Source organism: Necator americanus, chromosome III (genome assembly GCF_031761385.1).
Source record: "Necator americanus strain Aroian chromosome III, whole genome shotgun sequence".
Taxonomy (NCBI): Eukaryota; Metazoa; Nematoda; class Chromadorea; order Rhabditida; family Ancylostomatidae; genus Necator; species Necator americanus.
Genome location: NC_087373.1, coordinates 16,863,412 through 16,889,105, shown reverse-complemented (window position 1 = coordinate 16,889,105; position 25,694 = coordinate 16,863,412). Strand labels below are relative to the sequence as shown.

At 40.3% G+C, this 25,694-nt stretch overlaps 1 protein-coding gene across 1 annotated transcript; it reads right to left on the bottom strand.

Annotated features, from left to right (window-relative positions):
• Positions 1-1,351: 1,351 nt before the first annotated feature.
• On the bottom strand, positions 1,352-24,808 carry RB195_009833 (uncharacterized protein; the record flags this gene model as incomplete). The annotated part of the gene is made up of 40 exons (XM_064190560.1): positions 1,352-1,464; positions 1,620-1,844; positions 1,900-2,027; positions 2,099-2,193; positions 3,213-3,376; positions 3,467-3,582; positions 3,642-3,747; positions 3,817-4,031; positions 4,086-4,161; positions 6,262-6,349; positions 6,439-6,621; positions 6,817-6,918; positions 6,980-7,063; positions 9,821-9,955; positions 10,010-10,068; positions 10,320-10,389; positions 10,463-10,575; positions 10,645-10,777; positions 11,226-11,308; positions 11,721-11,833; positions 11,888-12,033; positions 14,558-14,668; positions 14,737-14,877; positions 15,043-15,179; positions 15,296-15,455; positions 15,530-15,697; positions 15,750-15,907; positions 16,001-16,109; positions 16,163-16,315; positions 16,371-16,490; positions 16,547-16,780; positions 17,509-17,586; positions 20,787-20,920; positions 21,097-21,278; positions 22,398-22,539; positions 23,163-23,361; positions 23,765-23,864; positions 23,923-24,082; positions 24,383-24,543; positions 24,708-24,808. 40 exons carry the CDS (start codon positions 24,806-24,808, stop codon positions 1,352-1,354), a joined length of 5,295 nt encoding a protein of 1,764 aa, XP_064048143.1.
• Between the last annotated feature and the right edge of the window lie 886 nt (positions 24,809-25,694).

Below are 25,694 nucleotides of genomic sequence, written 5' to 3'. Positions count from 1 at the left end.
TTTTTTTGAAAGCGGGTATTAGTGTCGACAATGCAGATAAAAACAAGCAATTGTTGAGACCGAAGGGTGATGTTCGATACGTTGTGCTGGAAGAAGCGACTGGTGATACATACCAAGGATTTGGTTTAATCAGGAACCAAGTCTTTATGGAAAAACGAAGTGATTACATACACACGCACGCACAGAGTGTCAAGCCTTTCCTCAAATGTGATGAACGTGTGTGGCGCATTCAGTAGGAAGTTCCATTGTGAATGTACGGAATCATTCTAGTCCCAACCAAGCCTTTCATCCCTACGTAATTGGTATTAGATGTGTCTGGGAGTTCGTAAACTTCAAACAATTCTGAATTGAACCCTTAGCGGATCCTAATGGATTGGTTGACGCCAAACACTCTATCCTCCTTACTCAAATGTCTTACCTGATTAAGGAAATCGACCTACCCAACGATCATACTCTCCACTATGTGAAGTCTGTATAATGCTCCAGGCAACAATTACAAAAGATCCTCCAGAAACATCTGTGTCCACCAAGACTCGATGAGATTAACTCTTCACTTCAGCATTATAACAAAGTACTCCTTTTGACGGGCATGCAGTGATTCCATGATTCTATGATTCTGTGAGCGTACAAAATTTAAATGTGTGCGACTTTCAGATTTCTATGTCTTCTAGCAAATTTGAACTTTCTTCATCGCAGCGTTAGTTCAGTAGGTAATACAGGATTCCTAATGGTTCAGTGCGATGATGAAGCTGCAACATCTGAAATAACGTCAAATTAAAGTTATATCTCTCTCACATTTTGAAACGTACAACCCATTGAAAAGAAATAACCGATGTCGAAGACTAACAAAAGTAGGAGACAACGCAAAACAAGGCAAAATGGCGGCCAACAACGAACTTCAAGTCATCACTGGCTCAGAAAACCCAAGGAATTGTGAAATAAACCAGCGACGACCACATAGCAGGTTAAGCATGAGCGAGTCAACACGATATGCAACGGTCTCAATAAAAGGTGTTGATGCTCAGAAACCTTCAAAAATTTGAACAGCAGTAACAACCATTGGAATTGTAACAATGACAACAACACAATGAGCACATACCAGGAAACGAAATAGGAACATACAATCATAACATATAGGCATAAACCAGTATAAGTAAAGATTTTCCGGCTAAAATTTGTATGGTAGCACTCTTTCAGTGCGTTCAAACAGACTAAAGCTTCTTTTGATAAAAGGTCAAAATTTGCAAATGTGCGTGAAATCCACGTAATTGAGTGAGTCCAAAAGGCTGAAGGTGAGTCCAAAACTAGCGTCCCCCTGGTACCCAACCATTTCACGTAGGTAAAAGACCGTCTACTTAGATTTCTGACTGTTTTCATCTTTCTTCGCCTCAACGAAGCAGCGAGAGCAGTGCTCCTCGAGACGAGCCACCAAAGTCCGAACAAAATGTGGAAGAACCAACAATCCTGAAAAAAACGTCTGCATTAGCAAAAAGAATGCTGTAAAATATCAAATGTACTTCACTACTACAGTTTTTGCTGCTGAAAGAACATTTTCGAGAGGTTGCGTAAGATTGCGTAGTGTAGTAAAAACAAAACAAAAAAGCACATGCACCGCATACCAACGATTTTTTGATCCTGATCCGTTCGTACACGAATCACTTGCATTCTTGAAGCACGCCGATCACGCTCAGACAGCACTTCTTCAACCACGGGCCATACAGACAAGACTGAGCCTGACAGAACGAAATAGGTACGAGTCCTTCGACCAACTTCGCAGTATACTCCCATGGCTTCACTTTTACATTTCCCATGTAAATATGTATGATGGCAATTATCAATAGCTCCTGAACAAAATAAGTGCATATTCACTCTTCAAGGAAGCAAAATGTTAACGACAACCTGCATACTGATCCTCCCACAATTTCTTAGCATCATCCGGTAAAACTTTGACAAATCGTTTGGTGATCTCTGCCATAGTTATGAGTTTCGGTGATCGACCGATGGAAGGACGAGTGACTGCGTACAGTCTAAACGGTTGGTTACATCAAATACGTCCCATTTAATTTTGGAACGCAAAGACAATTGAAAAAAGCAGTACCGAGCCCCATTATCAAAACGGCGTTTTCCGATTCCATAGACCAAAACAGCTACTTGACGTCCACTGCTTGAAGTATTAGAAACATAGAAACCGTCCTCAAAGAAAAAAATCAGAAGTAAAACCAAAATGTTTTCAACTTTAAAGTGCAAAAGCTTCATGTCACAAAACCAATGTCGCTCAAAGAAGTGCTACCTCAAGAATAAAGGAAAATAAACAATTAGTCGTGACTCTTTGAATGACTGTGGGTATTAATAACTGAGAACGAGATATCAAACAATCTGAAGAATTTCTAACACTTTTGAAGAGAAACATTTATTCTTTGCTTCCATATGAAGGAGTAACAGCGTTATCGGCGAAAATAGACTCTATTGATCTTCTGCGTACTAGTTCACTGCTAGCTTAGCTGTCCTCTACTAAGGACTATCTATTGCAATTTTATTCACTTTTCACTACTACTATTCACTTTTATCCACGATTGATCATCGACTTCGTGCATCTGTGAAAGTGATAATATTAACAGATTCACTATTTGTTTAAAAAAAGAGAATTGGGCCATTACATGTGCTGCTAAATTCATCCTGCACTTTTTATGTCTGGTAATTCCGTCCAAATAACAATACCGATAGTATTTGTCTAGTCCAAAAGTACGCGTAGTATGTACAAAAGTCAGTCAAAAGTTCAGTCCTCATTTTTGAGAAATTTATCATTTTTGAGAAGAAAGGTCATTAAGGAACAATTAACAAAGGATGAAAATTCAACTGACAGGAAGAAGTCCTACGGAAGTTACGGGTTGGACACATCAAATGTTACTTGTTTTCTACTCCAAGTCACATTGCAAAAGGATAATTTCCCTTCATTTGCGTCTCTGTGCTCCAGTCTCTGCCTTTTATTCTAGTAATGCTCCAGCACATGGGTATCTAATAGATGTGAAAGAAAGAGTACTAATAGTCTGTAGTGACTATAGTTACATGCATGTACTATCGCATTGGGAAACATAAGCGCATTGACTCCCTCTTTGACTAATACTCCAATCAGATGTTCTAAGGCAACATCTGTAATGCTTTATAGTCAAGCAAAACACGTAGGAAAGAGCTGTAAATGCAGATGCAGTTACCTCATCCGAGTTGTGCTCTTTAAACAGAGCGAATGCTTCATCCCAGCAGACTCCTCTTTCAACGCCAATTTTCTGCATTTCGACACGGAAACCGCCCTTTTCAGCCCTTCCAACGAATACTCGTGTCTCTAACTTCCGAACCTGATCTCCTCCTGTTCCCAAATCTGTAATACGAGTATGATCTCGTGTATGGCTATAGGTGTTGTGGAGCGTAAAAGTAAAGTATTGAAATGCACCCTATGTGTGCTACCTACCCATGATTCCCATGTCATATGTTCCATCTAATTTTGCTTGTGCAATCAACTCTGCAACAATTTCGGTGAAGTAATGAAACAACGCGTTCTGAGCATGCACAGGAATCCCAAGAATCCTGAAAAAAAAGTAAGGGAAGTGAAAAGATTCTACGAGGCAGAGTCGTAATGAACCTACCGATTGAGAAATTTGGGTATTGTAGCCGCTTCCCGTTCAATAGTATACGAATTTGTATTCATCTGTTTCGACAACAAACCAACACCTTCCATGTAAAGACGCATATCTGACAGTAAACCATCATATTGCTCCACAATGGCATGTCACAAGTTACTATAGCCAAAACATGCCTAACCTTGGAAGAAATCACCGGGTTTGTAATTCTCTGGCGGTGGAATCAAAGGAGGGTTAAGAGTGCCAGTAACGGATTTCAAGAGCACCTCTAGAGCATCACGACCATATCGATTATCGAGGTTAAATTGAGACAAATCCCTAGTTTCTGTAGCTCTGCGATCGCCATGGGTCAATGCTCCCAAAGATTCCAGACGTTTCGCCACTATTGACGCAAACCTGACACTTTCATAAATGAGCATCACTTTTTACATTATGGCCCGGCCTAGTTACCGTTTTTCGCCAGCAAGTTCGGAGATGAGAAAGACGTATTCGGGCGCGCTTACTTGATTGGACCGATGAGTGCGACCTGAACGACATTGGCTGAGATAGCTCTCTCGCACAAAAAAAAAAGAACTTTAAGAAAAAGCTGAGATGTGACCGATGTATGCTGGTTCAGTTCTCATTCAATTCTTACCAATAAATCTGTTAGTAATATTAGATTAGTTTTTACATAGAAGGAGAAACCCATATTATATTATAATCCACATGCAAATTCAGCCTGGACCTACAGCTTCTACATCTTCTCACACTCAGATTGATCGACTTCAGCAAAAGGCCTTACCTACCGCAATTTTTTGATCCTTTTTACACTTTTTCACATATCATTTGCTTGTTATTACTATTTCCTTACTTCTATCATATTTAGTTTGGATCAGTCTCCCTACCGAAGAGCCTCAGAGGATACTGATCTAAGAACGGATCATCTAGGAAGGAACGATACATCACGCTGATTATTAGCCTTTATCCTTGTTTAAACAAATAGTGAATTAGTGAACATTATCAAACTCGTAGGTGCGTGAGGTCGATGATCAATGGTGAACTCTATTGCTATTCTTGTTTGTTTGGATTATACTTCGATGTATCCCAGAATGATGACAAGTGAGAGAAAGGGTTCGCATCTGAGGCTTTATCACCCCGGCTATTTCCTTCATTATACAAGATAAAATCGAGTTCTAAAAACTCTGCCTTATTCTGCTATCAATGATTGATGTGGATAAATCTGCCGATTTGTTGAGCCAGCAATTTGAAGAAACCACCAGATTCGTTGCAAGCACATTTTTGAGAAACAACGCGAACTGTGCATTCGTATCGAAAACTATTTGCGTTTCCCTTAAAGGCATCACCCCGCGAATCTGGGATGATGCGGGTTTCAGGTGGGTTATTTCTATACGGGATCATAGATTATTGGGAGGAGGGTGATTCCGTCCATTTCTTCCTAATTGCCGTAAAAAATGACGCGGAAGATGCGGCGCGTGCTCGAGGCTAGCGCGCTCCAATCGAACTCGTTGTAGAAAATAGCGCCCCGGAACGCTCGAAGCCGGCCATTTTATACAGGAATTAGGAAGAAATGGACGGAATCACCCTCTTCCCCATAATCTACGATCCCGTATGGTCATAACCCATCTGAAACCTGCACCACTCCAGATTCGTGGGGTGACGCCTTTTAGACCGAGTTGGATCAAACATTTACCACAGGTGCTTTGGACACAGCGCACACCTCAAGAAACTCTTTGCATGCGACCACTGATCCGTCAATCGATTATGCTGATTATTTCCTGAATTCGCTCTAGACGCACTAGTAATTTCCTAACTGAACTTTCACCATACGCTAATTATAAACATCGCAATCATTGGAGGGGAATTATCGATTTTACCAACTTAATTACACTTCTTGAACATTCTCCTCCTAGATTCAATTAGACTTTCTCGATAGGGGTTTCAATATCTGATCATGAATATGGTCATCATCTCGAGGAGGAATATCGACTTTACCGATTCAAATATTTTAAATGTGAATGTCCGGACTGTTGATGTTTAGCCGAATACCTTCACAATAATTTTGAACTAAATGCTGAAATCTTTGCAAAACACAAAACATTGACTCACAAATCTTCAGAGATTTTCTAGGTATTATCCAACGTCCTTAAATTACCCTTCTTATTCATAAATTATTAAGGACGAATACCACTTGACTACGCTAGAACTTTTGTTATCTCTCTCGGAGACTCCTAATCTAGATGAGGCATCCTATTTCACTCTTGCCATCAGTCACCAACGCTTAGTTCAATAGATATAGTTTCTCCAACATAAAGTGTATATAAATAAATAGGCTTAGCATGCTTTTTGTAAAAATTTGGTTGGATAAGTTGCAAGTCGAATCATCCATTTATGACGAAAACGATTCAAAGAAACACTACTCAATGTAAACAGTTGAGAATCTCGAAGAAATCTCACCAGAGATCAACACATTTTCTCACAAAATTTACTAGATCAAGAAACTAATAAACCAACTCAAGTGGAAAACTACGGTCGTACAAGCTTATATCATGCTGCAGCATTAGTTTAGAATTATAGCGCTTTCTCACAATCCAAACTAAATCAAAAAAAAAATTGTAAAACAACGAACCAAACTGTTGAATAGCTTTATCAGCAGACCAGGGCAATTCCAAGGTGATATGAACACGGCGGCGCGTATTCTGTGCTCGACGATCAGACTGAAATATCATAAATTCCAGTCGCAGTTAGAATAAATGATGACGCATTAGACAATATGCGATTGTAGAGAAGTATGGCTAAAAAAAACCTGTAAAGAAATTCCACTGGAAGCAGCTTCCGAAATTATTGCTATCTTTTTTTCTCCTTTCATAAATTTGTCCTTTTCATCCATGTTCATTAGTTCCAGCGGAACATCAGCACCAGCATGACGCAACTCGTACTCGACTTCGCCATCATCTCTTGTCACTATACGGCCTTTCCTTCCCGTCATCTGAAAGTTGCCATCCGAAATCGCAATATTGTTGTACAAAGATCGAAAGATAAAAAATGGTACAATCAATGTTTGACATCGATCGTAAAGAAAAAAAGGCAAGTGATGGTAGCTTCGAATAAAAATTTTATCCCACAATGAACTGATGAAGAAGAAGTTCGAAGTTTGCCAACCAGTAGTGAAGAGAAAATAAACCTCTGCAACATATTCAGGTCCTCCAAGTTGATCAATAAGATGGTCCAAAGTATTTGGAGGGAGTGAGGGACCTAGGCGTTCCACCGCAGACAACAACTCCGCCTGAAACTTCCAGTTTCTCTTCTTAAAAGAGAGAGAACTTATAAAAATAATGAACACGCACCTTTATCATTTTAGGGTTAATACATTCATTCGAGAAAGGATCGATAATTCGGGAGGAAGAAATGAACTGTGTCGCCGTGCTCTTCTAAAAAGTCATCCTGTCACATAAAGTTGTCGATGCGACTTTACAGAGTTTTCACGCATAGGTCTCTTTTCTGGTGAAGTCCAAAAGCAAAGGTCCATACTAAACCACACTCTCCAGGAGAAAAGCTAAGTCACTACAGACTTCTTTTGGGAGTCAAAAGGATCCCTCTACTTTTATTCCGATTTTATAAACGCTCTTGCCACTGAAAAGCATTCAAAATAGCAGTATTTTTTCTTAAGAATCTCCAGTTTTTACAAGAATAAAACATTAACGAGAGTTACAACTTCTAAATTCTACTTTATGACACATTATCGCGTGTAACTATGTAAACTGTAAAAAAAGTAATTATTTCTAGTTCCTACCTGCCAATTCGAAAACGACTCAAATGAAAATAATAGTGTCTTTGTCTCTTTTTTTCCATGAAGTTTGTAAAAAACGGCGAAGACACTACTGTTTTCTTTCCAAGACTAAAATCATAAAATAATGAATAATGACTAATGAAATCATAAACGTTCTTTCTTGTTCATATGGGACATTTACGAATTTTTCCAAATAAATAAGTCATCTTCCAAAAAATATTCCTACTGCCGTGAAAAATTACTTTTCTCTAATAGTTCATTATTGTATATAAGGAGGTATTCAGAAGATTTTATGTGACATTTCCTTTCCGTTTTCTCGCAACCAATCCTTTTACACCGCTCCAGATGCAAAATCAATTTGTCTGGTAGCTTTTTGGTAGCGATCTGAGAAATGTCCTCGGGTACTGTGAGCATGTTTGCAGGGCAATCTTCAAAACTTAGTAAGGATTAGAGGTCATCAGGAGACTATACGAACGGCAAGGAACATTCAAATTACGAAATCGGTAACGAAAACGGAAAATAACGGATGAGCTTGAACAGAAAGAAAAAATGAACCTCCGCAGCTTACAGCTCGCTTTTTACCACCACCTTTGTGGTTTTTTTGCAGGGTCAGATGTGGATGGAACCCCACTTGCCACTCGCGAAACAATTCTGCTGCTCGGTATCGCTATCATATGACAATTAAAGGCATCACACCACGAATCTGGGGTAGTACTGGTTTCAGGTGGATTATTTCTATACAGGATCGTAGATTGTGGGGAAGAGGGTGATTCCACTCATCTCTCTTTGTATCTGTGTAAACGAACGCTGTTTTTTTTTACGAAGGCTTTTGTTGGAATGTGCAACCTTTGCGCTCCTCCCTCGCCTGCGAATTCTTCCGTTTATACAGATAAAGAAAGAGATGAGCGGAATCACCCTCTTTCCCACAATCTACGATCCCGTATAGGCATAATCCACCTGAAACCCGTACCACCCCAGATTCGTGGTGTGATGCCTTTAAGGCAATGTTAATAGGTTTGTTCTGGCTAGTTGGTTGGTTTTTAAATATAATCCTTTGTTGAGTGTTAAGGTGTACAGTGACGAGGTTTTTAAGCTTACATTACATATAAGTATTCTGGGATTCCGACAACATAGTTTTCAATCATTAATCATTGGAAAATACCGCTGAACTTTTCTGATATATTCTCTGATAAGGCAACAAATTTAGAAATAAAGTTGGAAAAAGTAAAGAAACGTTTTCTTTCACCAGTCCTAACCGTTTCCCATATCTCCTACTTCCCTATCATAATCACAAAATTTTAGTGAACATTTACTTATTGTTTGTACCAAACAATTCTACGTATGAGCTGTGGCGGAGCAACGGGAGGGGCGTCAGCCTGACCGAGCGCAAAAGGTGTGACGACGTTGTGACAATAGCAACTACGTTCTCAAAAGCTTCACAGAGCGTTATGGACTATCACGATTTCTGACAGTGCATCAATCTGGTAACTCTTGATCAAGGAATAAGGGGATTGCAAGTGCAGTGAGATGGGTGGAAAGAGCGCTTTTCCCCTCCCTCGCACACTTTGTTCCCGATATCCTCGACATCGAGTTGTCGATCAACAACGCCCACTAGCAACCAGTGACAAAGGTGGAGAATTTCCTGACTTTGTCTTTACCCACTGATGTTATATGGCCCTTAACATAACTATCTGATACTGATCGAATGAATTTTGTTCTGTGTGCTCTAATTAGGCTATTTTGATCGTCCTCTTGATGTGAATGAACTACAAAACAAAACTTGTCTCCAGAATGAAAATACCCAAGCAAAAATTCATCAGCAGTACATGAAATGCGAAGCATCACAAAGTGCGAGGAAGTTGCTTAGTTAGTGAATAAATTGATCAAAAATGGTGATTGGATAGATCATAGCAAAGAAAGTGAACATGGAGCTGCGCAAACAGAGCTATGTATGAGTTAGAGAATGAAATCTGAAAGCCAGCGAAGTGAACATTCGACAACTACGGTCTATTTGCTAACGAATAAAGAAAGCTGCAGCTTTGTACGGCGATGCGCTACTTGCAAAAACACCACCTATCCTAACAACATTCTATCAGATTCCTATTCATTTTAGTAAACTAATCTATCTACAGTGCAAATCCACTCTTCATACATCTCGAACGCAATCAAAAGGTTAGAAAATGAGGGAATGATTAAATACTCCTTTCATGAATATCGAGAAAGAATTTACAACATATCCTACAAATATGCCATGGATGGTAATTCCACTGCTTAATATTACTTCTAACGAATATCCATCCAGTTTGAAACATAAACAAATAGTATGTATTAGCACTTTACCTTTGCGGTACATAACTCGATATTTTGGTGTTGCTTTAGAGGTACGAACAAAACCTACCATAGCATCGCTTTCAAAATCTCGCCGCTTTTTCATTTCTGCCTCCCTAGCTATCCTTCTCAAGCGCTTCTTCCGACGTTTCCGACGAGCACGACGACGTTGCCGAAGTTCCTCCAGTTCCTCAGACGACATCGTCTATAATCACCACACAAAAATCACTAAAATCTACGAGAAGTAATCATATCTCACTTTGTTTTGTTTCCTAGGTGAATCTTCCACCACTTGTTGTTTGGAGGCCCAAGGATCGTCTGCAATCGCTACTTCGCACCCAATAACGGAATATGCGAAGTGAACATAATCAAGGAAATGAGAATACAATCAACGAAAATGTTGATATTAAGATGAGATGATACAATAGCAATGTAGTAAGGCTACAACTTGATTCGTAAGAAATGACTTTACACACATCTACACGTACAATCCCCGTTTAATGTTACCTATTCATTGCAGGTCGTGAACAGTTCATACTATCTACGACCTGCATTTTAAAAAATCTCACCTGTGAAATCGCAGTTAAACGGATTGAATTCTTCTTCACCAGCGCTTCCTTTCTGATCACCTCCATTGTTCTTAAAAGAGTAATTGTTGCTGTAGAGTAAAAAAAAAAACTTATCACATTTCGAATAAATAACAAAGAAGTGCCTCATTTCCACTGCCACTATCAAGCTGAACTTCAGCGCTTGGATCATCTTCGTCGGACTCGCTCGAAGAAGCTGCTTCAGCCAGCAGGGCCTTCAGCCAATCATCACCTTCTTCTAAACAGAACGGCGAAGACAAAAGAATAGACAAATGTTAAGCATTATCCAATTCGTTTATGATCTCACCAAGGTTAGATTCTCCTTCTGATCCATCAGCATCTTCTTCCAGTCCGGAATCTTGGTCCAAGTCACCATAGTCTTCGTCACCCGATGATGAAGTTGTGGAGTTTTGATCTTCATCAGGACGAGGTCTTTTCGCCTGAACTGCTTCTACAATACTACAAAATGAAAAAGGATACGATCATAAAGAATGCTTCAAGGAACTAAAAGCAAAGAGGAAAAGTGGTTGGTTGTAAAATAACAAAAAACAGTTATCACACTTTGTGAAAAATTTCAATTTCAAAATAAATCTGACTCGTTTTCTTTCCTTTCCTTTCCAGACCTTCATAAGGGAAGAGGAATCGTCCGGAAAGAAGATTGTTAGGAGATCGTTCTTTCTCATTCACACAAAAATGTAAACTGTAGAAATTGTAGCTAATCACAACCATAAAAAATCGTGTATAGCGGGATGTTTATGAGCTGTATTACTTGGATTTACAATGTTTACAACCAACAAACTGTGAATTCCCTTCTCTGCGATTTGTAACGTGCAGGTAAAGAGTTCACCTAGTATGCAAAGACCTAAAAAGAAACAAAATAAAACACACGCGAGGTCCAGTCGGCGATTCGCGTAGCGCCGACGAGCTAAATCCAAGTTGCGCCATAAAATCGTTGTCACCATTTCGATAGACTACAAATAGGTTTTTTTTTTCGGCAAAACAAGGAGTTCGTCTTAAAGGCATCACCCCGCGAATCTGAGGCGGTACGGATTTCAAGTGGAGTGTTCGTATCCGGGATAGTAGATTATGGAGAGAAGGGTGATTCCGTCCATTTCTTTCCAAATGCCATAAAAAACGGTCTGGAAGATGCGCGCGTGCACAAGGCTGGCGCGCTCCAATCGAAATCCTTGTGATAAGGGCGCGCAGGAACGCCCAAAGCCGTATCTTCCGGGCCGTTTTTACGGAAATTAGGAAGAAATGGACGGGATCACCCCTCTCTCCATAATCTACGATCCCGTACACGAATACTTCACCTGAAATCCGTACCACCTCAGATTCGCTTGGTGATGCCTTTAAAAGGATTATAAAAGACTTTCAACAAACATTTCCGTCTTTTTCTATCGAGGTCGTCTGTCGAAATGTCGAAATCCCTGTATATGTCAATGCTGCCTACGTCAGTTGGAAAGTGCCTCTCAATCAACCCTTGAAGAACAGCCCTAAAATGGTGTGACAGCAATTCAAATACAAAGGATAGGAGAATGTAGGCAAACTTCGCAGTGGAGACGAATTCCGTCAGCTCTCCACCCATTTCTTCGAGAGTTTCCAACGTCCGCGCTTCCCCTGTGGACTGCAGGCCTATCACCACGCATTTATTCGCTTTAATGGCATCGCGAGCCATCTGCACGCAAGCATCCACCTTTAAAAATGCAATGCGTTGTTAGAATGAGCTATCAGTGTGACGGTTAAAGTGGTTCTCGAGCCTTTCTTTAAAACAAATATTCGGAATTCATAAGGAGGGAATAGAGTAGAGTTGCACTTAGTAGAAATGCAAACTACAATTTCTAGAAACATTTCTATATATTTTTTGCAACAATAGTCGTTGAATGCTGTTTGAATACACCTCTCTAAAAATTGCTTTAATTTTTCCAGTAGTTATATGTGCTTAGAAATTTAAGTGCTTAAAATGTCTCCTTTCAACACTCATCGAACATCTCCATAACAATACAACACACACGACGTACGACACTAATTCCTATCTGCATCACTTTCAGTAAATGATCCTGAGATGTACTCTTTTAAATGATGCATTTATGCACTGTGTGGGGATTCCTCCAAGTACTATTAGATGTTAAACCTTCGATCTAAATCTTGCAACAGTGAAATAGCGGTAAACCTGGTTTTGGCCCGCACAATCATGCATTATAATAACGGGCTTACGTGGGTTTTTGTGTGTGTTATGTGTTTATAATCCCAGAAAGCAGTGAGTCGGGTCCAACGGCGTAAGATTGGTGCGACTGCGCCAGTAAGCCATAAAGTGGGGTGGGACTTGTCTCACGGCGTCGAATTCGTGCGCCTACGCCAGGAAACGGCAAAATGGTTCACACGGCGCCGCGAGGCATAGCTCCAAGTGAATTTGTCAAGAAGTAAATTAAATGTTGTGAACCCTTTTATGGCAGTGAAAGCTGATGTGTTGCGTTCCACCCCTAGGCACTCCACGGCCTGTCCGTTTCCTCTGTATGTTTGCCTTATCAGGCTGGTGATATCTCTTCTTCAGAAATTGGAAATACGAGTGCAAAGGACTTTTCAAATAGTAGCTAGTAGTTTACATGATCGGGAACCTTATCTTTATCAGTTCAATGATGACGTCCATTTCATTTCATGTTAGCACATTAGTCTGCGGTAATTGTTGAGAAAGAAGAAAAACTCATGATTCGATCTGTTTCCAAATTTTTATGGTACCGAAAGAATATATGTAGGTGTAAAATTAAGTTTTAATACTCTTTAAGTCTTGTACCAACGCCTTTAGAAGCAAGACCATGAAATAATCACTTCAATTCATGATCATTTCATAAATGCTTAGATTTGTAAAGCGAAATAACGAAAGATGGGTCACTAGAAATAATGCAAATTTAGTTTTTCGGTTATTGCCACAACACTTACTTTCTACTGATCAGTGAAGGGGGACGAAGCGCGCACCAGAAGTCTGATGTCGGGCATTCAGACTGGTATATTAATAAGCTCTAGGTTTGTTAGTAATAAAATAAATCTTAGCGCCACATTAAACAGCAAATTTTTTTTTGGGGTGGAAGCGGGAACAGTAGAAATCATCTTCACCTTTGGTGTCCAGCTTCCTCGAGCACCCAACAGTAACGTTACGTTTCGTTCCTATCGTGTGACAGAATAGCTTAACGGATTCAACTCGTTTATTAAGAGCAAGAGTAGTATCATATTTCTTTTTTGAAGGTTGCTCCGTGAAGAAATCTAAGCAGTGATCATTCTGAGAATTGTCTCATTTCCTGTATAACTTAATTGCTTTCTGCCCAACGAATGTCGCTGAAACATCACTCGAACAACGGCTCTACCTGCTTGCGAAATATCCAGGCTTCTGAAGCGTATTTCAAAGCAAACCGAATGTGAATGAATAGCGGCTTCACCCTCCTCCATTGGCATGGATTAGGTAGGACCCATAGAGTGGTAGGCACTCTTAAACGAAATACCCCCTGCGCTGCTCTCCCGCTCTCCTGTACTCTTTTCAGGCACAACAGCACATACGGAAAAAGGTGCACAAAAATTCTCATAGTTCTCCCGTGAAAGTTCAATTACCAACGTTTGATGTCTTTGGTCGCTCACGTGTTATTTCGCAGAGCTTTTGCTTTCTTGTATCCCATTGTATTTCTTGACGTACGGATCAAAGTCGCTTCTCGTTGAGCGCTTTACCTCTAGATCTAATTACGCGAATTACACGCTCACATGCTTTCTGTGAGTATGCGAGAATTCACATTGGACGAATGCACGTAGTATATCATAATAAAAAAAATCATCCCTATGTGTTCACAGTTGTTTTTATTCCTTATATGTCATTGATATCTGTAGCGTCGACTGAAAATTTAATTGTGTTGAGACACGTTTAGTTTCGCAGCGGAAATGGCCAGTTAACATGTTGCAAAAGCTCTAACAAATATCTTCAGCGAAACTATTTTTGAACTGCAGTCACTGGAACTAACGGAGACAGTTTTGGAACCTTTGGTTGAAGAACTCATGTTCATCTTTCCTGTTTAAGTTGTCAGAAATTCTACTGAACCGAAAATCATAAAATATGTAGGCGAAGTAAATTGCTGCTCTCTTTTAACAGCTGACATGGTTGGAGGGATTTTCCGTTTCTAACGCTCGGGATTCTTGCCAGAATGAGATTCATGCACTACGTCTCCGATCTTACAAACCTTTGCCGCAATGCAGAGATACTTGAAAAAGCGTTGGTGACACGCCCAAAATTGTCCCCATAATTGTTTGCAGGAAGAACGCTCCTCACCAGTCATAGCGCTTAGCACATTCTGGAAATCAAGCAATCTAATTCAAAAAAGAGTGATTTGATACCGTGAGTAAAGAAGAATTTACAAACTTGGAACTGCCGGCGACACTCCAACCACAACTTGACGGAGTCGTCGTAAATCCTGACAAAATCGTCCGATAAAGGGACTTCTTGCACAGTGAAAGATACTCCACGAAAGGAAAGCTGTCGAGCGAGATAGAGACCACGCTGCTGAATAGTCCGACTTGGAAAAAAAAACAGTATCAAGTACTCCCTGGAGACTTCTTTGTGAGCAAAAATCAAGAAAATAGCGCTATTCATACAAGAGAACAAGAGACTCGAAAGAAAGAGTTTGCGCGATTGATTGCGGAAGAAAGCTTAACTTAATCAGTTTACCTTCATATCCATTGCAACAATTTCCATTGCGCCTACTCCCCTTCTTTCAACAGCGTTGATGAAATTGATAAATTCAGGGAAAGCTTGTCCCTGACCCCACAGACCGAGTCTGGTCATGTATGCCATATTTCGCGGTTCTAAAAATTAAATGAAAATATTAACGAGATTAAAGATTTGAAATTTTTTTTAGTAGAAGGGAAGCTGCCCAATGATCTATGTGAAAACAAAAATATATCGCAGAAGAGATGCACACCGGTCGCTCCTGTGGCAGAGGCGTAAACAACACGAGCATTAGGCAATGCTTTCTGCAACTCCAGAACCATTCGCCCCGTTTTCGTCGGTTTCGCACCAGTAGTTGGAACCAAATTTTTAGCACGATGACACTCATCTAGAATGATTACGCCGTCGTAGTCCTGAAAATATTGAAGAGAGTAGTCACATTCCCTATTTTTAAGCCAGCAGATAGCAAAACACAGAAGCAACTAACCACGCCAAACCACTGAATAAGTTGTTTTAATCGGCTTCGATACTTTGCTCTAGCTCCGCGGCATTCACCAATCAAGGAAGAATAAGTAGCAAAAATCACACCCTTCTTAATATTACCATTTTCTTTCCCAGAAATCTTGGCATACTTCAATTTATTGAGAGCATAGACCTAGACATCATGGAATAGTTGAAAAAGTACTTCGAGAAAATAGAAATTTTACCATTATATTGCCAGCACCAATATCTCGTAAATCCCTTTCAGCGTCAAATTTCAAATCAGACGACACCGATAACCATATGGAGCGCTTCCGACCTAGCAGATAGTTCTCAAATATAATTGCAGCCACTGTTCGCCCTTTTCCTACACCTGCACCATCGCCTGCAAATGTCATTAATTAATGCATAAATGAAATACTTTGATCTTTTTAGCTCTTTCCATGTTAAATGTGAAAGTAATTGGAAAAACACAAACCTATTAAATATCCTATTCGTTCGCCACTCGGTAACCGTTGTTGATGCATTTGGCAAGCATATATAACCGCCTCTAACTGCAGCGCAGATATGGAGCCGTTGTCAATGAGCTTAAAATAAGGATAACCAACAGAAAAGATGGTATACAAAGAAGAAATGGTACATATTCGGGGATGCTAATCTGATATTTCACGTCTGGAGGCGCAACACTACTCAGCGAGGCAGTTTCCACAACGTAGTCTGGATGTGCAACTCCTGACCGAAGTTTAGCCGGCACGTAGTCGGCATAGGTTTCCGCATAACCAAGGTTTTCTTCCTAAACAAGAAATGCTTAGCCAGAAAAAACACACAATTGTGATGCCTTCACCAACATCCTCGTCTATTTCTGAACGTTTTTCTGTTGCCGTTTGCAGTGCTAGTCGCATTTCATCTTTTGCCTTCTGTGATTTTGTATAAGATTTCGGCGGAGCTGTAGGTGTCGGAATCGAAACCTGCAGAAACGTACATAAAATAGAAAAAAGAAATATTCATTGAAAGGAGCACCCACGTTAGTTGCGGAAGCGGTGGAAGAATTGCCAGAGAGAATTCGTTTCACGTCAAGATGTTCAAAGGCACCAACAGAAGCAGCAACTTCAGCGCCAGCAGTTGGCAGTCTTCTTGCAGCATGCCCCATAGCTCTGTGATGGAGAAGAGTAGCAGATGCAGAGCCGACAATAGCAGGATGTGAATGACGTCCCCTCTCGTTAGGCTTTGAAAATGGTCTGCGATGAGTATGATTGATCTGGAAGTACGATGGGTAACAAGAAGAGATACTAGAATAAAAAAAAACGTTGCGTTTGGTTCCATTACAGTGAGCATGAAGCAATAAACACTATAATTCTCTTAGTTGTTAGCTCAGCATAAACGATACGAACGGAATCCATAGGCACGTGGCCGAAGCCACCTTAGGAAGTCAAGACGCATCATTTGAGGCAAAAAGGCGTGTCAGGTAATAGAGCAATAACATTCTCAAATATTTTCGGACTCGCAGATTTGTCGATGTCAGGGGGATAATATCGGAAGAGGTGATTAGATGTTGTTCGACCCTGATTTCATGCTTAAAGGTGGCGTACCACAAAATTAACTATGTTGCAATCTTTCCACGAAAACATAAGATTGGGGTATAGATCACGAATAAAAGTGCGAACACGCTCTTCCCCTAATTAACTTGAAGAATGACGTGAAAAATGCCCTTGTCGATCAAAATTTCCAACGAGGCACTTGACAATGTGTCACGTATGCGAGTGAGCGAACAACCGCTGAGCTGCTCGTTGTCTCTTTCCCTCATTAGCAGACGCGTCGCGTATACCTGCGCTACGTGACACCTTACTAGATGTCTCGAAGGATTATTCGATCTCCCTAACCTTATCTTTTGGCGGAGATATCTTCAGTTTCATCAGTGGTATATTGGATTTGAGCTGGTAAATTACTGAATGTCCTCTGTACGAAAAACCACACACTGAAACAAACCTCTGACGCGTAATTTGTTACATTCCGTGCAGATTTATCGTGATCCTCGAATATTACATCTGGCATTTCGTTATTAGACTGAAACATAGTGGATGTCGTAAACACAACCAGTAACAGTGTTATTTTCAAAAAAATCCTGCTACAAAATTAACAAATATACGTCATATGAAATGCCAATTTTGCCAGAAATTTGAGAACACCCTTATTACATAAAAGCAACGTTCGCCCGCCTGTACTTTCGGGGTGAATTTCCATTTGATCAAACGCTTGATTAATTACCACCATCCTGCTCCACTTATATTGAGACACAACATCAAAAGAGCGAAGTAAAATTAGGGATGAAAGGCTTGATGAGCATTAGGGAGGATTCGAACCTCCAATCGATCGTGCAGGCAGCGGAAATTCTAACCGCTACACTGCACCCGCCCAGTTAGGTGAAAGTAAACCAGCTGAAACAGAATAGCGTCGTTAGCGACTTTCCGACTGACAAAACTCTGACGCATGCCTGGAATGTACAGAACATCGATTATCCCACAAAACTGACCCTATCAACTCCAGTGTCTTCCACAAGACCGCCACCCAGAGACGCGAGGAAAGGGACAAGACTTCTCCTAGAAGAATGTTCGTTCCTCTCACAGCACAAATAGCACAGTACGAAGTCGGAATCTCAGTTCTACATAAATCATCTTCACCGATTCTTCGTACTTCCCTTTCCAACTGCAGTTCGGCTGCATGGTAGCTGGGCTGTAGGTATTGAGTTGAGGAACGATTCGTGGCAATTTTTTCAAACTTAAGAATGCACACAGGAATAAAAAAAAACACTCAAAAAATAGCGCTTATCTTTTGATAAAGGATTTCTCCCCCTAGAACGTGACAGTTTTTTTTATTAGATTATTGACTACTGATGTTTTAGATTAATGAAATACAATATCAAGTGGACAAAACAGAACGTTTCATTTGTTCTTTGCATTTAACCGAAACGATAAGGCTTTTGAAGCCGAGATTACTGCTGTGTATGGAGAAACACTAATGCCAACAGAAAAATTAACGCAAATTATCAAGTATCACACTTTCCTTTGCAGTTGTTCCTATCGTTCACAACGTCATTCATCCATCTTTCAATTTACTCTCAAAGAATTCTTTTCTTTCTTCTCGAGAATGTACTGAGAAAAGTAGAATAGCTTAGCAGGAAGCGAAGCTTGACGTTGGAAACCACATAACATCAAACATCCTTATAGCCTTAAGCATGCAGCGGAACGAATGCCAGCCGAATTCGGTAAAACATGTAGAAAATTGGTGCTTTCAGCTGAAGTTATGGAAGACAGATGAGTCACTGATACTTCGTTCGCGCTTGAAGGCAACATACCACGAATCTGGGGTGGTACGGATTTCAGGTGGAGTATCCGTATGCGGGATCGTAAATTATGGAGACCGCAGTTGTTCCGCTCATCTCTCCCTGAATCACTGCAAGCAGCCGGCCTCTGAATGCCGTTTTGTACGACGCCTTCTACTGCAAGCAGCCGGCCTCTGAATGCCGTTTTGTACGACGCCTTCTACTGCAGCGCGCCACCCTTGCACGCGTAGCGTCCCTTACTGCCTATCGGGGCAGTGCGAATTGATTTTCAACGAATCGCAGGGTGGAGGCGGCGCAAGGGGTGGAGCGTTGCAATAGAAAGCATCGTACAAAGCACCGTACAGGGGCCAGCTCTTTGCAGTGATACAGAGAGAGATGAGCGGAACCGTCTCCATAATCTACGACCCCGTATACGGATACTCCACCTGAAATCCGCACCACCTCAGATTCGTGGTATGCTGCCTTTAGGCAAACCCGAATGCACTAGCTGTGCGAATCTAAGTCGATAAATGAACGTGGTGGACAACATGAGCTTTGAATAAAATCATCGTAGATGTAGCGAAGAAGATCAGGAGCATTCAGTTCACCATTCTTTTTAACACTACCGTTCTTTCTGCTTTAAGCTATGCTTCGAAACTCTTTCGAATGGCAAGGAGGAAAATCAGAATTACTGAACGCTCGATCGAGAGGGTGATGCTAAAAATATTCTACTTCATGCAAGCGGATGAGAGGATGCGAAGTTCTACTTTACGTCATCAGTGGAAGACTAGAAAAACATGAAAACAAACATGAAAACACTGAGATCTCTGAGAACTAATTTTTCATAAGGTTTCAAATAAGAATTCGGTGTTCCTCGTGTCTTTCGATGAAAGAGAGGTAACTGCACAACTCTGGCGCGTGATCGGGACAAGTGGAAATATTACTGGCGCCCACTCGAACAATTCAAAGAAGGAAAAGAGATGGTACAAGTGAAGTTAATTTAATCGGTTTCGCCTTAAACTATGCAGTATTTCTCCAAGGAGAGAACTCATAACACTGGACGAAACTGAATAATTTAAATATAAGTACTAATTGCTCCAGCGTATGAAGGTTGTCTTGTCACATAATTTCACTTTTCAACTTCTTTTAATATTTTCAATTTTTGAAGAAAATTCCAACGCGGCGCTGCGCGAAAACGCAATAACGAATAGCGACTGGCAAGCTTACAGAATGACGCGGGTCTCTCGAATTGAAAAAAATTTGTGCAAGCATTTTTTTGAGTCGTTGTCGGTGAAATGTTTCAGAGAGCGTGTCCCCTGGCTATGAAGACTGAATCCAGCTTCGCCGGATGAATTGATCTACCTGCTTCTATATTCGTAAGAGGCGTTCCATGATTTTGCAGTGACATTGGTCGACTACGACCAGAGCCGTAGCCTAATAGCAGATAAACCCCAATTTCCTAGCACCCTACCTTCTTTTCTAGTGAACCACTACATGGTGCACTTGCACTGGTGATTGTAACAGCCTAACCGCGTTCTAAGCTAAGCGAAAAAATATCAGCACTAGATTACTCTTAGTGCAGCTACTTGACCACCACTAAATGCAGTCAGTTCAACTCAACTTTTGTGCAGTTGCACAAGGATCGGCTTCGACAGCGGCTAATTACACAACTGCATGCTAAAAAAAACTATAATATGTCAGCAAATACACATTTAAAGATATAAAATGACGGTAATGAACTGAAAAATACGAAATAAGAGAACACACTACCAAAACCACATGTTAATTTATCCAATGCAGTAAAATAAGTTAGCAATGATAACCCCTTCTAATGTAATGGTCAGGAGATGTTCATGATATTCCAGTGATTGATATTTCTATGATAATCGTCCGAAACTTTAAAACAAAGTGACAATAGGAATATTGATTGAACAGAAAAGCTTACTATGGAGATAGGTTCGAGGCCGCTATCTGCAATAAGACCATCAGTGGAGAGCTGTGAGTAGGATGAATATGAAGTGAGATTCGGAGATGAAGATGAGTAGTTCACAGTTGACCGAACAGGAATGGCAGAGTAACCTGATGGAATGCAGTAATTAAAAAAATACTATAAGAGAGCTGTTGAAAATGAGTCCCTTGACTGATGAAAATGAGAACTATCAAAGGACAGCCTTGAAGCATAACCTAATGTTTTTACTGCAGGAAATGTTTGGTTAATTATCGAAGTTATACGATCTGCTTCTAAAACCGCCAACCTCTTACACCAGCCTGTCGTACTTCAGAAACTGGCACCGGAATAGGCGCTCCGCGATTGCTTCTGGATAACGCAGCCCCAGCGCGAGCTGCTGATGTCAAGTGAGATCCCGATGTTGAGGCCGATGGGAAATAGTGACTAGAACTTCTGCACTGAACAGGATTTCCAGATGTCGCAGAAGAACTAAATGAGCAAAGACTGTTTCCAAAGTGTTAACCCCTACTTCAAATTCCAGTTTTCTCCGTTGCATCTTGGCAGCCAGTAGCACATCAAGTGAAGAAATCAAAAGTTTTGATGATAAACACTAACCATTCAAATATATTTTAAATTCGGTACAGATGCTAATTTCGTTGAGTCTAGTTGCTACGAGTCGGCCAACGGCTTTTAGATTCAATCGAAAATGCATGGACATTTTTAAATCGTAGAAATCAAATGAACGAAATATTCATCCTACTGCTGAAAAAATGGTCCTGAGACCTGCTTAAATAAAATCCCGGAAATTTGAATATCACAAATCCGTTTGCCTAGTCTAAAAATACACACCCTTGTAAATGGAAATATTCACAAGATATCGCCCTTTAAGCTTTACATTTTGAGAGCTCGCCCAACAAAAAGAAACCACAACTTTCAAAAATTGAGAAAAGAGAAACAGAAGTGACAATGAGAAGAAAAAAAACTAGAGTTGATTCGTTCGTTGACCCAAAGTTTGGTAGTAGTGCTTATCTAATTTGCTCATGTGTTAAAAAGTCTTCTAAAGTTTTAAAACTCTGAAATCGATTGGAAGTATATAATTCATGTGAGGGAACAAAATGAAGTGTTGGTAGGAGTCACTTACTGCAGCTGCAGCAATTATTCTTTTAAAAAAATTGCGAAGAAATCATTTCTTCTATCCATAATACCCAACTTGCCTATCTTTCACCATCTTAAAAAATTACCTCCATTTATATAGAAATGATTTTTCACATAAAGTGGGACCATGCTAAACACCTTCAACTACTCACAAATGTGGGTACAATTCCTATAAGCTTTCTTTCATCTTTCAGTGCATCTTTGAGCGTATGTCTTCCGTGTAACATCGAGTAAAAAAGGATTTTCAAAACTACTTGAATTATGTGTAAATGGTACCGTTTCGACTGAAATAAGACAAATTAGCTAGGTGCTAGTGAATGTTTCTACGTTGGTTCGAGTTATGTAAACAGGAAGAGTCATGCTGACGTTGACGTTGACGGAACTTCAAAGACTTTTTTTTTCGAAAAAAAGCAAAAAGTAAAGTTTAGTAAACAGCAAAAAAATGCAACCCACAGAGCACTTGAAGTTAATAAATGAGGCTGGCCAACGGGCTCACGGGCAACAAATCGTCTTACAGCTCCTCTGTTGTTGGATATGTTAAACGTTCGTGACAGAGACACACCAGGTGGAATCGGCTTCCGTATTAAAACAGTTCCTGAAACAACGCATCGTCAACCAAAAACAAAAGTGGAACTTCCAAATGAAAACGATACATGAAAGAAAGCGTAGAAGGCACAAGCATAACTGCGAGCAGGACACTCCTTACGTGAAGAGGATCTAGCTCATGGGGTGCGGCTCAATGCTGAGGACCCTTTCGAAAGCCGTTCAAAAGTGATGAGAGTGCAGCAGAGGCTCCGACTATCGCATGTATGGACACAAGCTTGCTCAAGCTGATAAAAAATTTGGTGCAAGTATGCTATCTAACTTCAGCATCTAAATGACATAAGAGCACAAGATTACTTCGAGAACTGAGCACACCTCTTATTGCAGGTAAGCTATAAAACAGAATATAAAAGAGAAAAGTCCCTAGCAGCTTGCAGAACTTTAATAGGTTGTTTTCTGCAACAACTGCAAAAAATGTCTTTAAAGAAAGAAATGAATGAAACGTAATCAACGCTGGCTATTTAGAGTCAAATGTTTGCCGCATTTACTGCCGTCTTCTTTTAAAAAAGCCACGAATAAATTCCAGAAGGAACATATTTCAAAGCAACCGCTCGATGGATTAAATGCCAACCGAATAAAAAAGTAAGAAAGAGTAAAATTTAGAAAACATATAACCTGCAGGAGTATTCTGGCGAAAAACTATAACCCGTTGTGGTTCCTTAGGAGATTCTGATGAGGAAACTTGCTGATGAGTGCTGCTATCCAATCCTGTGCTGTCAGAAATATTTCGCACAAATGTTCTGTTCCTGAAGCCCAGACCTCTTACAGATGCTGGTATCGTGCGTACAGCCCGATACACTGTCTTGCCATGTTCCTGCAACAAAGAATAAGAAATATTGGTACTCGTAGAAATACACTAAAGGGAAAACATTTGTTTAGGTACACTGAAAAATCCTAGCATTGCTAGAGCCAAATTTGATCACAATCTTAAGGAAGAAAACCTTAACTGACAACAATTTTTGATTTTTTCCAGGTACAATTCAAGTACAAAAATTGTAGTATTACTACTGGGCAACGTGATCACAAATTTAAAAAGAGAAACTCAACTAACAACACTGTAATGTCGCAATTTTTACAACACTGAAGATACTGGGAACAAGTAGAATCAAGAAATGATAATTTGGACGAATTCTTGAAAAGCATTTGATGTTACTTAGTAGTGGTAACAATCAGCATTAATAATCCGGTTCAGATTGAGAAGACCAGAGATGACTTACGTTGATAAACGGTCGCAGGACTTGCGTTTTTGGCCCATCAGGAGTATAAACAGTTTGTTTGAACAATTGCGGCGTCCCAGAATCAGCAGGGAAAGAAATCCTTCAAGAAAGTAAGAAAATTGCTTTGCTCAGAGTAGCTAGAAGGGCAAACACACTACCTGACTTGTTTAGCGGCTCCTACTGAAGTTCCTGGCTTTACAGACCCACTAGTCTGCCTATAAACCAAGTTACAAGGTGCGGATAACTTTCTTACAACGTTGACACCGGGCGTCCGAACTACATGCTGTACTTTTGACGTTGAAGGCGACGACATAGTCACTGGAAATACAATATCAACCTAAAGGTTTTATATTTCCTTATTTCAAATGGTTATCATACAGAAGACTAATTATTTGAAAACAATCTGTAACAGTGGAAATACGAAGTGCACTCCACAATGACGGAATACACATGGATTGGCAGCGCCAGTTGATCTGTTTAGCTCATGATGTAACTTTGTACACTTATGCAAGTGATACAATCCACTCTTCCCATGGCACTAACTAAGCCACGATCTCTACTACTAAGATGAACCCAACACCACAAATGTTTCCGTTTCTAGTTCAAATTGTATCATACCATGATCATCCGCGGAGTTAGAAGTAGATTTGGAGAACGCTTCTAACTGTGGCGCCTCTTCTGCCTGATCTCGGGGTGAAACGGACTGCGGTTGTGTTTCCATATTTGTTAGTGGAGATGATACGGACGGAGAAGGAGAGATACCATTGCTAGACGGTATGCTTCAAAATAAATAGTTTACTCACATGTAAAGACTGCAAAGGTTTTTTTTTTTACACAAACACCACTTAGGAAATAGCTTTGAATGTGCCGGTTCGAAAAAGCAGCAGAATAGAATAAGTTAGCAAAAGTAAAGCAAATCCAATCTTCAAATAAATCAACTTACTCCGTTTCTGAGGGCGTCACAGAATTCGATGACGGAGGCGCAGGGGTAAGGAATTCTTCAAGGCCAGCTTCACTGAGGGCAACGGAAAGAAGGTCATCCATTTAGTTTCCAGTGTTAAGCTGTGAAATTTAGGCTGAAAAGAAGATATGCGGACACAATTCAAAAGATCTATTATGAAATACAAAGTTGAGCAACAAGAAATGTTTGTCAGAGGAATGACAAAGTGAAGTTTGGAAACTATACAAATTATTTTTGAAGGATATCAAGAATCAAATTATTATGTAACGGCACGGCTTTACTGGACAAAATACATTATTTCGTTAAATGCTTAGGACATACACAATTCCGAAAGAAGGTGAACGGGAGAACCCATACCAAGAAAATGTGAGCTCGTTTCGCAAAGTTGGTAGTGTGCAATTTTGCGACATCGAGTCCCTCGTCTTAGCGACCTGCTCATCGCTCGAGGATCTACGGAACGCCGACCGAAATAATACGCGTAACGAACGGATTTACCAGTTCTGACAAGCCCAAGCATTTCAATCTAGCCTACAAACTTGTTTGTTCACGATAAAACATGTCGCAGAAAAATGACCCGCAACATGAACGTCACTTCAATCTCATTTTCCTAAGAGACCTTTCTCCACCTCAAGGTTAGCATGAGCCCCACCATTACCCTATTTTAATTCAACAATAGTGTTCATTACGACCGAATGTCGACAGTTATCAGAAGGGGTCTGCATCGCAATTCGGTTAACTGTGGTTAGATTCAAAGAAGTGCAGACTCTGGTAATCTTGCTACAAGTCTTGACAAACCATCTCAAACGCTGACACAATCCTACCACAATGCATAATCCTGTGGTAACAACCACTGTAATCATACTAGAGTTATCAGAAGAACAGTTACTTCATAAATATCTTTGCTGATCTTACTAGTCTAATTGATCCAATCAATTTGCGGAACATTTCTTTAGTAAGGCAAAAATCCTA